The sequence below is a fragment of the Spathaspora passalidarum genome (assembly GCF_000223485.1).
Source record: "Spathaspora passalidarum NRRL Y-27907 unplaced genomic scaffold SPAPAscaffold_1, whole genome shotgun sequence".
NCBI classification, from domain to species: domain Eukaryota; kingdom Fungi; phylum Ascomycota; class Pichiomycetes; order Serinales; family Debaryomycetaceae; genus Spathaspora; species Spathaspora passalidarum.
The window spans coordinates 1,078,607-1,092,925 of NW_006767425.1; the positions used below are offsets into that span (position 1 = coordinate 1,078,607).

At 35.6% G+C, this 14,319-nt stretch overlaps 4 protein-coding genes across 4 annotated transcripts; 2 read left to right on the forward strand and 2 right to left on the reverse strand. All coding sequences in view use genetic code 12, as the record gives it.

Annotated features, from left to right (window-relative positions):
• Window positions 1–425: 425 nt before the first annotated feature.
• SAM2 (methionine adenosyltransferase) lies at window positions 426–2,901 on the forward strand (the record flags this gene model as incomplete). The annotated part of the gene is made up of 1 exon (XM_007372484.1): window positions 426–2,901. One exon carries the CDS (start codon window positions 445–447, stop codon window positions 1,600–1,602), a length of 1,158 nt encoding a protein of 385 aa, XP_007372546.1.
• On the reverse strand, window positions 2,028–2,837 carry DPP1 (Dpp1p; the record flags this gene model as incomplete). Its single annotated transcript, XM_007372485.1, has 1 exon — window positions 2,028–2,837. The coding sequence occupies one exon, from the start codon at window positions 2,835–2,837 to the stop codon at window positions 2,028–2,030; it is 810 nt and encodes a 269-aa protein (XP_007372547.1).
• A 764-nt stretch (window positions 2,902–3,665) lies between the features above and the next one.
• Window positions 3,666–5,526, reverse strand: PHO84 (phosphate transporter; the record flags this gene model as incomplete). Its single annotated transcript, XM_007372486.1, has 1 exon — window positions 3,666–5,526. One exon carries the CDS (start codon window positions 5,472–5,474, stop codon window positions 3,822–3,824), a length of 1,653 nt encoding a protein of 550 aa, XP_007372548.1.
• A 6,844-nt stretch (window positions 5,527–12,370) lies between these two features.
• IPT1 (inositolphosphotransferase) lies at window positions 12,371–13,750 on the forward strand (the record flags this gene model as incomplete). The annotated part of the gene is made up of 1 exon (XM_007372487.1): window positions 12,371–13,750. One exon carries the CDS (start codon window positions 12,371–12,373, stop codon window positions 13,748–13,750), a length of 1,380 nt encoding a protein of 459 aa, XP_007372549.1.
• Between the last annotated feature and the right edge of the window lie 569 nt (window positions 13,751–14,319).

Consider the following 14,319-nt stretch of genomic DNA (forward strand, 5'->3'; position numbering starts at 1 on the left):
CCCCCCCCACACAAATTAATTGTAATGAGTTTACAACCTGTCAACGTTTTGCATCAACGGTAAACTAACCCATTGTTCCTAGTTATGCACCGCCTATTTTTACCCAATCTAGGCTTACGCCCGCCTGCGACTCTTTGCTCGTATAGATCTGGGTTTTGTGATTTCTTTTTTTTTCACATGCGTGAAACAAGTCACGTGAAATTCGTTAACGCTCAACAAAAAAAGAAAAGAGCACCCACGAGTCGGTACAAAATAAAAAAAAATTTTTTTTGTTTGTTTAACTGTGGCGGACAGCACATTTTTGATCGTATACCACATCGAGGGTTTGTGAAAATTTTCAATATATAAACTTCAAATTTCCCGAGTTAAACTTTAGTTTAAATTTTTTTGAAATTTTTTTCTCTCTTTGTCAATCCTTTTATCCTTTTTTGTAATAAAACAAATATGACTACTTCTAGAGAATCCTTTCTTTTCACTTCTGAATCTGTTGGTGAAGGTCACCCAGATAAGATTTGTGATCAAGTTTCTGATGCTATTTTAGATGCTTGTTTAGCTGTCGACCCATTGTCAAAGGTTGCTTGTGAAACCGCTGCTAAGACTGGTATGATTATGGTTTTCGGTGAAATTACCACCAAGGCTCAATTGGACTACCAAAAGATTGTCAGAGACACCATTAAGCACATTGGTTACGACCACTCTGAAAAGGGTTTTGACTACAAGACCTGTAACGTCTTGGTTGCTATTGAACAACAATCTCCAGATATCGCTCAAGGTTTACATTACGAAAAGGCTTTAGAAGAATTAGGTGCTGGTGATCAAGGTATTATGTTTGGTTACGCTACCGATGAAACCGATGAAAAATTACCATTGACCATCTTGTTAGCTCACAAGTTAAACGCTGCTTTAGCTAGTGCTAGAAGATCTGGTGCTTTACCATGGTTGAGACCAGATACCAAGACCCAAGTTACTGTTGAATACGAAAAGGACGGTGGTGCTGTCATTCCAAAGAGAGTTGACACCATTGTTATTTCCACTCAACATGCTGATGAAATCTCTACCGAAAAGTTGAGATCTGAAATCATTCAACACATCATTAAGCAAGTTATCCCAGAACACTTGTTGGATGAAAAGACCATTTACCACATTCAACCATCCGGTAGATTCGTTATTGGTGGTCCACAAGGTGATGCCGGTTTAACTGGTAGAAAGATTATTGTTGATACTTACGGTGGTTGGGGTGCTCATGGTGGTGGTGCTTTCTCCGGTAAGGATTTCTCCAAGGTTGACAGATCTGCTGCTTATGCTGCCAGATGGGTCGCCAAGTCTTTAGTTAACGCTGGTTTAGCCAGAAGAGCTTTAGTTCAATTTTCCTATGCCATTGGTGTTGCTGAACCATTATCTATCTACGTTGATACTTATGGTACTTCTGAATACAACTCTGAACAATTGGTTGAAATCATCAAGAACAACTTTGATTTAAGACCAGGTGTCATTGTCAAGGAATTAGACTTGGCTAGACCAATTTACTTCAAGACTGCTTCTTATGGTCATTTCACCAACCAAGAAAACCCATGGGAACAACCAAAGCAATTGAAGTTCTAAGTTAACTTTAACTGACACAGATTTTTTTTATATTTGCACACAGCTTTTTGTTTTCATTAACCACAACTTTAATGACTAATGTAATGGAATGACTCACAAAACAGTGGTTAGTTTTATTTCAGCATCAATAAAACACCACTCAAAGATCAACGCTCAACTCGTTGTTCTAAAAAATTCACAATTATAGATGTTTCCCTTTTTTTATTTCACTTACTTTTGATTCTACGACTTATGTTTTATTTTGATAAAGGATATATAGAGTTTTTTTATTGCATTAATATGGGGTCCTCAACGGACAATTAAGGTTTTATAAATAATATATGATAAAAAAAAAAAATTATGCGTAGATTGAGTATCTTGCTTGAATAAGCCGCGTGAGCAATCAAATCACTAACAGTAAGTACGTGCTAGATCTATATTTCTATCTATTTCTCATAATCTATAGGTAAATTGCACTCCTCATCGGACAACCAGTTGAAGTATTTGAAATAACTCAAACATGCAAAAGCAGCCCCAATCAACCCACCTAATATTATATCGAAAAAATGGTGTCTATAATCTTGAGTACGACTCAAACCAATATACGAAGCAAATAATATAGGTAACAATACTACAACCCAATGCCCTAAACTAATGTGAGATCTATTCTTTGTTAACATTCTGAATTGGCCCAATATCCATAACGACAAGTACAACAATCCTGCAAAAGACATAGAAGAGTGGCCTGATGGAGTTGATTTCATCCCATCAGACAAGTACATATCTCCCAAGGGAGCTGTACATACCTCAATACCAACAAGTTTATTAATTGGAGTGTTTGGTGCTGGCCCACATCTTTCCAAAAAGTCTGGTCTTGGGTTCCCAATCCAACATTTGAAAATATCAGTAAGGACACTAGTTACAACAACACTGAACCATAATCCAAGACATGATACTTGAGATAAGTGAAGTTTATCAAACAAAGTATTTGAATGTTGTATAGCTGTTCCTCTGTATAAACACGTTACTATTATGATTATAGTGGGAATTATTGTTGAATATACGTATAATTCATTGTCAGTTACGCGTTCCCTAACGGCAAACGGATGTGAGATTGTAGGATCATTGATTGAAAATTGACGAAAGAATGGTTGTGCTACTTCTGTTACTTGGAAAAAAAATCCAATTAATATAAACACAACAATCCAATCTGGGATGAACTGTCTAAATTTGTCTGATGTAAAATATAGTTGCATTGGGCTTACAGCTTCCAATATACTCCTGTTGTTGTTGCGTTGTTTGTAAAACTTATCATGAATGGCTTTTAGTATTTTTTTCTCACATAATTTTTTTTTTTTGGCACATTTATTTTTAGTCGGATCGATGTCCCACAACGTGGGTTTTGAAATGTTTAAAACTACGTTTCATTTCTAGATTTATTATTTTGACGTATGGAAACAATAGATTATGCACTGCGACAAAGACAAAGATGACAAAGGTTTGCATTGCCATTTGTTTAACGTTAGACGGTGAAATAATTCTATCGGTTTGTGATTCTAACGAAAGGCTTACCAAAGGGGTGTAACTGTAAAATGTAATTACAATCAATATTACAATCAATACACCTACGTTGGTACTGTATACCAGGTTGGTATGTTTTACATCTTTCCATACTATAAAATTTGTGTTAGATAAGAGAGTTTTTAGTGGTAAAAATGACAACGTGTTGCAAAATATGCATCGGTAACTAATCCGAGACTCCACTGTACATGATATTGTTATGTATTGTTATGTAAGACTCAAGAATGAATTCTAAGAACAATATACCCATCTAAACTCATAAACGAAGCTCAAATATAATTTTTTTTCTTTCTATTGATTGCTCATTACGAAATTACTAACCCGCATCTGGATAATGATCACCCCATGACCACCCACGTTTTTGATGATTGTTCTTGAATAAAGCAAACTTACGAAAAACAAAAAGCCTCCTATCTATTTTGCAGCTTTTAAAACAAAGCCCAGGATAAACCTTTTACCTTTTTGAAGGTAATGGTAAATTTCTTTTTACTACAATGTCATCTAAAATTTTCAAACACTATTACTATTAATATCTATTATAACCAAAATAAAATGAAAATCCCAATGACTTTAGCAAGTCATGCAAATTCCCAATATTAAAAAAAAGAAAACAATCTAAACGAAATAAAATTTTTATGCACAAGTTAAATACCCAAAGTTTATTGCTTTTCATCAGAAGATTCAGTAGCGTAAACTTCTCTGGTTAACTTAGTGTTGTCAATTTCACCGTGGTATTTTTCACAAATTTCTTCTAAGGTCATTCTCTTAGTTTCTGGAAGTAATAAAGTGGTGAAGATACCGAGCAACATGAACAAGGCAAAGATTTCTAAAACATGAGGTAAGAAACAGTTTGGTTCATCCTTAGCACAACCGTGGTTAACTAAAGTACCAATACAGGTTTGAGCAATGATGGCACCAACCTTACCAGTAGCAGCAGAAATACCGTGAGCAGTAGATCTGTATCTAGTTGGGAAAATTTCACCTGGGGTGATGAAAGTAGTAACGTTTGGACCAAAGTTTTGGAAGAATTGGGCCAAGACGAAGAAAGCTAACAAACCGTGATTACCTAATCTGTGGTATGCAAAACCCATGATACATAAGATGATGGTCAAAAGAATGAAACCACCTAATTGAATAACTCTTCTACCAAGGATATCAATAGTAGCAATGGAGAACCAGTAACCTGGTAAAGAACCAGCACAGACGATAATCAAGTTACCAGCAGCAGAGTTGTACAACTTTTCGTAAACGTTAGCTTGACCAGCGTAACCAATAGTTTGCAAGATAGTAGTAGTGTTTAAACCTAAACCGTAGAAAGCGACATCCAACATGAACCAAGAACCAGCAGTACCAAGTAAGATCTTACCATATCTCCATTGACCAAAGTGACGAACAAAGTCTCTGAAAGAAGCCTTTGGAGCAACAATTTCCTTGGCTTCAGCAGCAATAGAAGCTTCAGCGTCAGCAACCTTTTGAACAACATCGTGGTCAACAACATCTAAAGCATATCTTGGAGATTCAGCAATGGTTAATCTATAGTATAAAGCAATGACACCTGGAACACAACCGAAACCAATCAAGATTCTCCACATTTGATCACAGGCTCTTCTACAGTTACCAATACATTCAGCACCAGTTTGAGCTGGTTCCAAGTCACTTCTGTAAGCAGCAACTAAGATCATGGCAACAATACCAGCGAAAACTTGACCGATACCTTGGTTAGAGAAGACAGCAGCCATAATAGCACCTCTCCATTTGGTGGTGGAGAATTCAGAGGAGATAATGGAAGATAATGGATAATCACCACCAATACCAATACCCATAAGAATTCTCATAGTACAGAAGATAGCAGTGAAGTTAATAGCAGGGGATTCACCCAAGGTACATTGGAAAACAGTAGCGAAAATCATGACAATCAATTCTAAACCATAGATAGCCTTACGACCAACGTGATCGGCAACAGAACCGAAACCGACTTGACCGATAACAGTACCAACAGAAGTAGAAACCTTAATCAAAGTAGTAGTGGAAGCTGGAATAGTACCGTTCCAGAAAACATATTGCAACATATTGATACCCAAGTTAATAGCAAAGATATCGTAAGAATCAGTCATGAAACCGACACCGGCAATCATAATCATCTTCATTTGAGTCCACCCGAAACCAGCTCTATCAATTTCTTCTAAAGCTAATCTTCTTCTTTCAAGTGGATCTTCAACATCAGCGAATTGACCAATATAATCCTTAAAGGCAGTCTTACCACCAGCAGAGGAGACATGAACATGTCCAGTTTCGTGAATATCGTTAGTCATTGTAGTGATTGTATACTATTAAGTGATAGACTCTTTAGTGGTTGTTGATGATAAAAAGGAAATTAAAAATGAAATTCAGAGGGGGGATATCTAGCATTATTTATACATTTCAATTGGAAATTAATCACCCAAAGGGGGTTAAAGTTTCGTACTATGAAATACTAGAGCATCTCTCTGTCGTTTTTATTTTTTATGCATATGTATTTTTTTATTTTTGCTTTTTATTAGGCGCTTCACAGAGAAACTTATTTTTTAAAAAAACAATTGATTCTAATAATTCATTAAAAAATACCTTTTATAAAATAAAAAGAAATTGAAGAGAAAAAAAAATATTTCTGTTTTGTCTGAGGCTGCAATTCTAATTCGATTACAGTTTTTTTTTGGTTTGCTTCTAACTATTGTGAGCATGCTAACGAATGAGACTAATATTGGTTAAGTTTTATGATTTGTCAAGCAACTGACCAGAGATTTGTAAGTATTTTAAACGATAATCTACATAGTTATCTCTACTGAATCTGCTACGAATAATAAAAAATTAATATTATTCGTTTCTGTTTTCTATGGTATGGACTTACGAGTTAAATAAAAAGTGCATGTTCTAAAGCGCAGGCGTGGTTCCCGTTTGACGGATTAAGAAGGTTTCTTTTCGCTATCTTCCTTGTGACTTTTTATTTTTTATACAAACTCAATAGCTAAAACATCATTAAAACGGAAATCTGTCTACTTTTGAAAAAAAAAAATCGCAAGCCCACATGGGTATATCGCTTATTAAAGCTGCTAGCAAATGGAAAAATTACCGGTGTCATTTCCATAACTCCCCTCTTGGTCACCTAGTGCTAACGTGACGTGACAAAGGCCTGAATAAGGAGCTAGTAATTGCTCAATGGCTTATTTATTTTCTCTTTTAATGTTTAGATAGTATCGTATGTTTATCACCCTGGATTCAATGTGTTGGTTCTAGTTATACTTGTCATACCACGGCATTAAAAAAAGCCCACATCCATAACCCGTGCTGTCCACTGTTGCTAAAACAGAAAATAAAGTAAAATTTAAAATACGTGGGCTACAATTGAGTTTCAGGACTAAAATCATCGTAACTGTAAACTCTGTCGATATTCTATATATATATATACATGAACATATCAATTGACCCCTAACTATGGTTCTGATGATACTAACATACTCTCCACGTTAATATCTTGTGACCCCAGTACAAGAAATAACAATCCTACATTTAGCTTCAGTCAAGAAAAAAAAACCAAGAGATCGGTTAGACTAACGGGGTTTCAAAATATATCAAATGGGCTGCACTGTATCTAAATCTAATGAAGATTTGCTTGGCTGATGGGTTCCAGAAACCTCTTCCCCGCATCAATTAATATCATTATGGCAAAAAAACTCAGTTATTGTATATAATTGCTGTGCTTTCTTATCCATCTCAATGGCTGCAACTTCTACAAACTAATGATATCAGACCTATAAATCTTTGTGCTCTCGCTTTAGCTTCGTTCCTATACAACCGTCAATGGGCCGTGAGGATGGAAAATAATAACAAAAAGCATTATAAACTTCTTACTAATTCTCCATACTACCTAGGATTGTTTTCTAATTGTAAATCGAACCCCACGTGTGATAAGGCCAGTAACTCGTGCCAAATATTAAAAAATAAACTATTTTTTCTGCACAGTCTAAAACAGTCTGCATAGGAATTGTCGCAACCATACGTTTGTCTTGACAAGAAAAATAGAATGGCAGGAGAAAAAAAAAAAAGAAGAGTAAAGTAGGCAAAAGGTACCCACGTGGGTCGTGCGCGAGGTATGAAAACGTGGGCCATACCCAAAAGGAACATAAACAACAAATCTCCTGTTCTCTAGTGCCATTCCCTTGTATACGATGTAAATCTAAGCAGCTTCTCATTGGCGGATGGCAATCAAAGGGCAAAAGACTGGGCTTGCTGCTTATGTATTATAATGTTAGCGCATGTGTAGTATCTAGAAAGGGGGGTTTCACCTAAGATCTATTTTCTTTCAGCCGCCCCGAACGAAACTGATTCATTTTCTTATTTACATTTATTGTATCCGGACATGAATCCTTGTCGCGATGACATACGACATAGACTCGTGTGACCAAAATCGTGATTCTATGTCGTGTGAGTTAAAAGCAATTTCATAACCTCGTGTGACCAGTAAAATAATAACAATTGCGAAATTAGGTTGGACCTCGTGTGAGATTAAATTGGCCCTCGTGTGAGATTAAATTGGCCCTCGTGTGAGATTTATCAAGAGTATTATGTAGAATGGATTATTTTTTGAAGTGAGGCAACTAAAATATCACCTGGGATTTTCTTTTTCGACACTTTTGTGTCAGATCTGGCCAGATGTAATTGGAACATCCAAAACAAAGTAATATGGGGCCCACGTTGGTCAAACTAGCAACTATAACAAGGTTATTTCACGACGCGTATGTTTGAAATAAGTACGAATTCGTAGGATTTAAGAGCTCAGAAATATAGCCAATTGTACCCTAACTTTTGTCAAGCACAATGTCAAAGTTTTATTTGTAGTTTTAGAGTTTTGGCAGGAGTACCTGTTTTGGTACTGCCTCGAGAAACTTCGAGATGGCTGAACATTCATTGTTTTTGCGTTCCTCCAAAAGCAAAAAAGGGAAAAATAACCTAAGGATTAATCCAAATTTGTGTAATTTGCCAAGCTAACTATTCGTAAACCCGAAGGTTAAACTTTTAAAAATTTTGTGCGAGAAAATATTTTATTTTCTTCGCGACCGTTTGTTACTTAAAAAATATTTTTAATTGTTCTTATCTGCCCCACGTTGTCCCTCTCAAAAAAAAAAAAAGGATCTTCAAACTAACATAGTAAAAAAAGAAATCATCTTGCTTCGTTTAACGGTTGAGAACTCACCCGGTGACTTAGCCTAATAAAGTTCAGTCTAAACTACAATTGGAACACGTTTCTTGAGGACAAGCCATTCCCGAGATTGTACACAATCGTAGGCACTCTCCTTACACGTTTCTTTCAGTTCTTGCTTTCAATCTTGCATCACATTTATCTGGCATTAGCTTCAAAATTTCAAAAATAGCATTGTTCATATCGCTTTTTATCAATTGCTTTGTTTGGTTGCTAACACATGCGATAATATACAATGCTCGACTCAAAATAGCCGCATTACCACATTTCATGAATCAGTCGATGCGATGACCTCGTGGGGTCAACAAACCCCAAAACCCATGTTTAAAAGCCGCCACGATTGTCCCATTTGTTTGAACAAAATAGACGAAGCTGACTAATTCAGACAAGCAACTACATGATCCAAGATGCCAGTAATTTAATCTTTCTGATTGTTTATTAGAGTACTTTAGGTCGAGGATGAAGTTATATTTATATGAGGTTGTTTGTTTGGTCCCTTCACAAGTAAATAAAGAGAATTTGATTATTTTCAACTGTTTACCAATAGGTAAAGCTTAAATATTCCAAGTACAAAGTGGATACTCAAATTCAGATACTTGCCATGCTTTTGTGATTAATTTCTGATGACTTGATGGTTTGTTTGATACATTTCTGTATGATTTGCTGACTGGAACCATTTTATTGAAGAATGTTATTGGCCTAACTCATCCTCTAGGTGATAAGAAAAGTTTGCTTTTTATCTATGACCTAAATTTTCCCCATACATTGTTGTTTTTATATTTCCAACTATAAACTTGAAGAGATTATTTTATAGTGATTATCAAATTTTAACTCATCCTTGCTAAGCATTGGATGCAAGTTGTCATTGTGAAAACTGGACGAAATCAAACGAATTAAGTTCAAGGAATAAACTATCTGAAGAAATTGACACTCGTGCGGATCTTGGTCTACATTTTATTACGGGTAGATGATTTTAATCTTTACACAGTAACAAGCATTTTACCTTGGTCAAATATTTCTTGCATTGCAGATTCTTAGTCTTGAACAGTTGAAAGTCTCATTCAATATTATCTTAAATATCAAGCTTCGTTACATGCAGGACATGACTGGAAGGATGAGAAAAAATTACCTTGCACATGATATGTCTCCAAATTATTTCTAGCATAGGTAGTATCTTCAGTGAACTTCCTATTCTGCACTTTTAAAACCGAGCACAATTGATATTATTGTAGCTTCAAGCAGTTGAATGGTAAGGATTTTCCAAAAAAAAAAAAACTAGAATCCCATGAATGGTTATATCAGGAAATTAAGAACTTTATTTAATAAGTTAAGAAAAAGCTCTATAATCAATTGTTTTGCAAGTGATAAGCTTGTCAAAATCAAAGGGAAATGTCGAGAAATCCTTGACTTTTTTGTTTGTTTAGGATAAGCACTCTTACAGTGATGAAGTTATTTGATATTTTTCACATATCTTACATTTTTAATCTTTATTTGATGTTGTTAGGGAGAGGGATTTTGATCAGTTCTAATTTCAACAGACTACTGTATCAATTATGAATAAGATCTAGGAAGTTCAACCCGCTATTTCCAGTTCAGAGTTGAACACCTGTGCATTTCATCTTATATAACTATTTTGATTTTTCCTAGCTGAAGTATACTTGATGGATATTTATGCGTACGGCTGGTGTGAGCATCAGAAATTCAATTTGAAGGCGACCAATGACTTTCCTTGTTCCTGAAATTTAGTGTTGAAAATAACAACAAAAAAAATACGCCGTGCGTGAAATTTCAGTTTTCGCAACCATATTGATTCATTGCCAAGATATTGAAAACAAAAACACTGAAGGAATACGCGAAAATGCAAGTCCGAACATTTTCGTTTGCAACAAAAAAAAAACACGGTATGCTCATAGTCTGTGCTATTTCACTCCGAATTGGTTCTGACACGCCATTGATGAGGCACTACCTTTAGTTTGAAATTATTAATTGCTGATACCCTTAGAGGTGGTGGACATTCCTAATAGTCTATTGACTATGTTATATTGCGCATATTTGTACATCTATCTAGAAAGCCGAATATTGAATTACGCACATATTTGCTTGCTTTACCTAGGTTAAAAATGTATATCTCATCTCAGATATATCGAATACATTGTATAAAAACTGAACGATGGAACTGTCCTCCTCCACCCACCCCTCGGCTGAGCTGAGAGTATCCCCCACCCTGCAAGAGGTTAGGATATTTTGGGAATTTACAACCTATTGCATTCGCTCCGTCGCGCTCAGTCGTGTACTCAACAGTATTTCCTGCGATTGATTTATACTATGCGACAAGAGGAGGCTTTTAAAACACATGTAAGTACTATTTTTACAATTTGGAATAGCTAAAATCTTATTTAATGTGACAAGAAATTGCAAAGATTTAGACTGAACCAGAGGCTCCCCATTCAGATGAATATATATTTTCTGTTATTCAAAATTATTATAATAGTTGCAATTTCTTTGTTCAAATTTCTTGAATAGGGTCCTCGTCCTGAAATTTTGGGTCGTATGTCACAACCGATTTTTAACATGCTTATAGGATTGACATGTCTACATGATATGGCAAGTTCTTCATTTTCCTCTCACCCGCTTTCGCAACCAGTCTCGTGATTTCATTTATAGAAAAGATATACTCAGTAAAAGCCAGCCGGAAACCTTCAAGTCATTTGGAAAATAACAATTCAGGAATAAGTTTGAAACTGGGACCTAGTGAAAAAGCTAAAAAATAACATTTCACGCTTTCGCTTTGCCACTGATTATATACATATTATATAACACATTGGAAAAAGACTGATCATAGCAACGTTGAAAAAAAAAAAATCATTCAAATATCAACGAACCCCTCCCAACTATGTGTGATCTCCAGCAACTTTACGTACTTGAAACTAGTGTGACTCGTCTAAGGGGTATACTCTTACGACATGAAAAATGATCGACTATAATTGAATAGGAAATTATAACCGAACGTGATTTCCTGACGGAGCGGAATAGATTCCTCGGGACACGGAGTTAGACCTGCAGATAAGCAGATATTTTTTTGTAGAGACCCTATTTTCTTAGAGCATTTCAACTAAAATAAAGAGTATCACGCGAGACTTTTTTTGTAATAGGTATCATACCTCGGTTTATACGGGAAGTTCTAAGCCTATTCAAACATATGAAATGAATATTAATTAGAGTTGTCTTTAATTCTCCTGTTTAAACCTTATTCTGCAAGTGAAGAAAAGGTAAAATCGATTTTCTAGATCATCCTGCATATTATCTAGAACCCTGCATATTAACTAGAAATATGCAGCCACTGATGGTTTAGTAACTGAGTTGTGTTAACTCCGTGTGAAAAAACTTTTGCCGTGGGTCTGATGGATCAAACGAAATAGATTAGATGCCTAACTATAAGTCCGTGTAGCTACGGCATATCACCTGATTTGATGAGTAGTTTATTTGGCTTATCAAGAACCTATGTTATCATCTATCGTCACACGCTCACTATTACTATCTTGTGACAACTTGAAAGGTATATTGCAGAACACGACTAATCTCTTCAAAAAAAAATGTGTCAACAAGATGCATCACCTAGCTGCGACTAACGCTCTAATATCGGAAACCAAGGATATCACTACCTCCGGAGCAATTAATTTTGAATCATGAATAATTTAATCCAACCCGCATAGAACCAAAAAAAATACGGGTGTTTCTTGACATATTTCCTGCAGGTAGCTTGGCAAAATGCCTTTTTTTTTTTATTATGTTTTTGTTCATGTTTGCGATTCTAGTCTGCCTTTGTTTTGTTTAGATAATCAACTAGCTATGCCTCCTTGTAATAATGTTTTATAAAAATATTCCTATTCCCCTTTATTTATTTTTGTTTAATTTCATTTCGTTTCTTCCTTCCCGCTTTTTCCTCTTTTTAACTTTTTAGCTGCTACTACTATGACTCTCTCACTTGTGGCTAGGCCATTTATATTCTTATATCAGTTATTGTCGAGGATATTTTGGTCAGGCTTAAACAAGAAGCCTATATGGCGTTTAATTTTGAACTTTTGGATAGGCTTTTCAACTGTCTTTATATGGTTATTGATTTTCAAAAATGCCGGACTAATTCCCCATTCTATCAGACCCCCCATTCATGTCAAATTACCCGTTATCATGGACCATTATATGTTTTCCAATATGGTAGGCAGCGTTTTTATGATTTTATGTTTGTCAAGTTTTAGCTATTTACTTTTTGTCAAATATTACCGACCTAACAATTGTCAAAATTTGACAAAGTATTTACCCATCTTGAATAAGCGAGAATCCATTGAAATTCGGGAAGAATCTATATCATCCGAAAGCTCCAACAGCAGTGATTTGGAGGACCACTTTGGATTGGATTCATTTGCCCTCGACTCCACCACTTCAACCATCGAACCATTGTCATTTATTGAGCCAGAAGATCATGTTCCTCCCCTCGAGTTTTTCCGTACTTTGTCTGAAGCAGAGATAACGCAACGGGAATCAGAAACTAATGCTAAAATTATTGACCATTTGCGGGCAACACATTCTTACCAACCACGCAATTGTTGGTATTTTGCCCCGCCTTTATTATTTTTTCTCAGTTGGGGTATATTAAATATAGACTACTGGTTTAAAGATCCAATTAACACGCAAAAGGATCTACTTGCATGGTTTCTGTATGTCATTTGTCACATTACAGTTCCTATAGTCACTGCGGTATGGCTCTATGTATTTCATGCCCCGGGTGCAGTCAAGTTATACGGGCTTACTTTGGGGATTCAAAACATATGTGGTGTACTTACACATTTGGTATTCCCCAATGCACCACCTTGGTTTGTTCACATGTATGGGGAGAATAAAGAAGCCAATTACGAAATGCCAGGATATGCAGCAGGACTAATTAGAGTTGATATTGCTTTGGGCACACATTTACATTCCAAAGGATTCCATGCATCGCCAATCGTGTTTGGAGCAATTCCTTCATTGCATTCGGCCATGGCAGTTATGACATTTTTCTTTGTTTCATATTATGCCAGATGGACTGCTGTCAAAGTTGCATCATTTTTGTTTGTTGTTATTCAATGGTGGGCCACTATTTACTTGGACCATCATTGGAGGGTTGATTTACTCATTGGGTTAAGTTATGCATTATTTTGGTTCACCATTGTTAAGAATGTTAGATTTGGATTAAATAGAGTTGACGAACAGTTTATTAAACTGAGATTACGATTTGATTTTGCGCACGGAAGTACTATGGGGATGAGAGTTTTTCGGAATACACGATTGCAAAAATTCTTTGATCCCTTGGCATAAAAAAGATACGACTGATAGGTGCAGCATATTTGCATTAGTTATATATAATACTTTAATAGAAATGAGATATTAATGTTTTTCACATCAAAGTAATAAATTTTTTTTTAAAAAAAATTAAGCTTGAGGCTTTATCTCCGTTCGGGAAAATTAATCAGAAATATTAATCTAAGTCGACAATCTAAGCCTTGTAAAATGTATTTTAAGATTCTTGAATTTGACAAGAGGGGAACCTGTTATGACGTAGATGTAAATACCAATAGAATGTATATGACGGAATAATTCGTACTTCCGCAAGCACGTGCCGTAGGTTATATTTAGATGAATTATTCAAGATCTTTCTTGGAGTGGCTGTGTCCTGTTTCATTGTCAAATTTTTCCATGTCACAATCGAACACAAAACGAATTTTTTGAGCTGAGAATTTTTTTTTTGTGTATGTTTACGTTGTCGACACTTGCACTGACGATGGTTCTGCTTCATGTCGCAATGGCCAACTAAATGTCAAATCGATCAGACGAACCTGTTATTGGTGTAATTATATCGTCAAACTAACAATGATACTAGTCGAGAA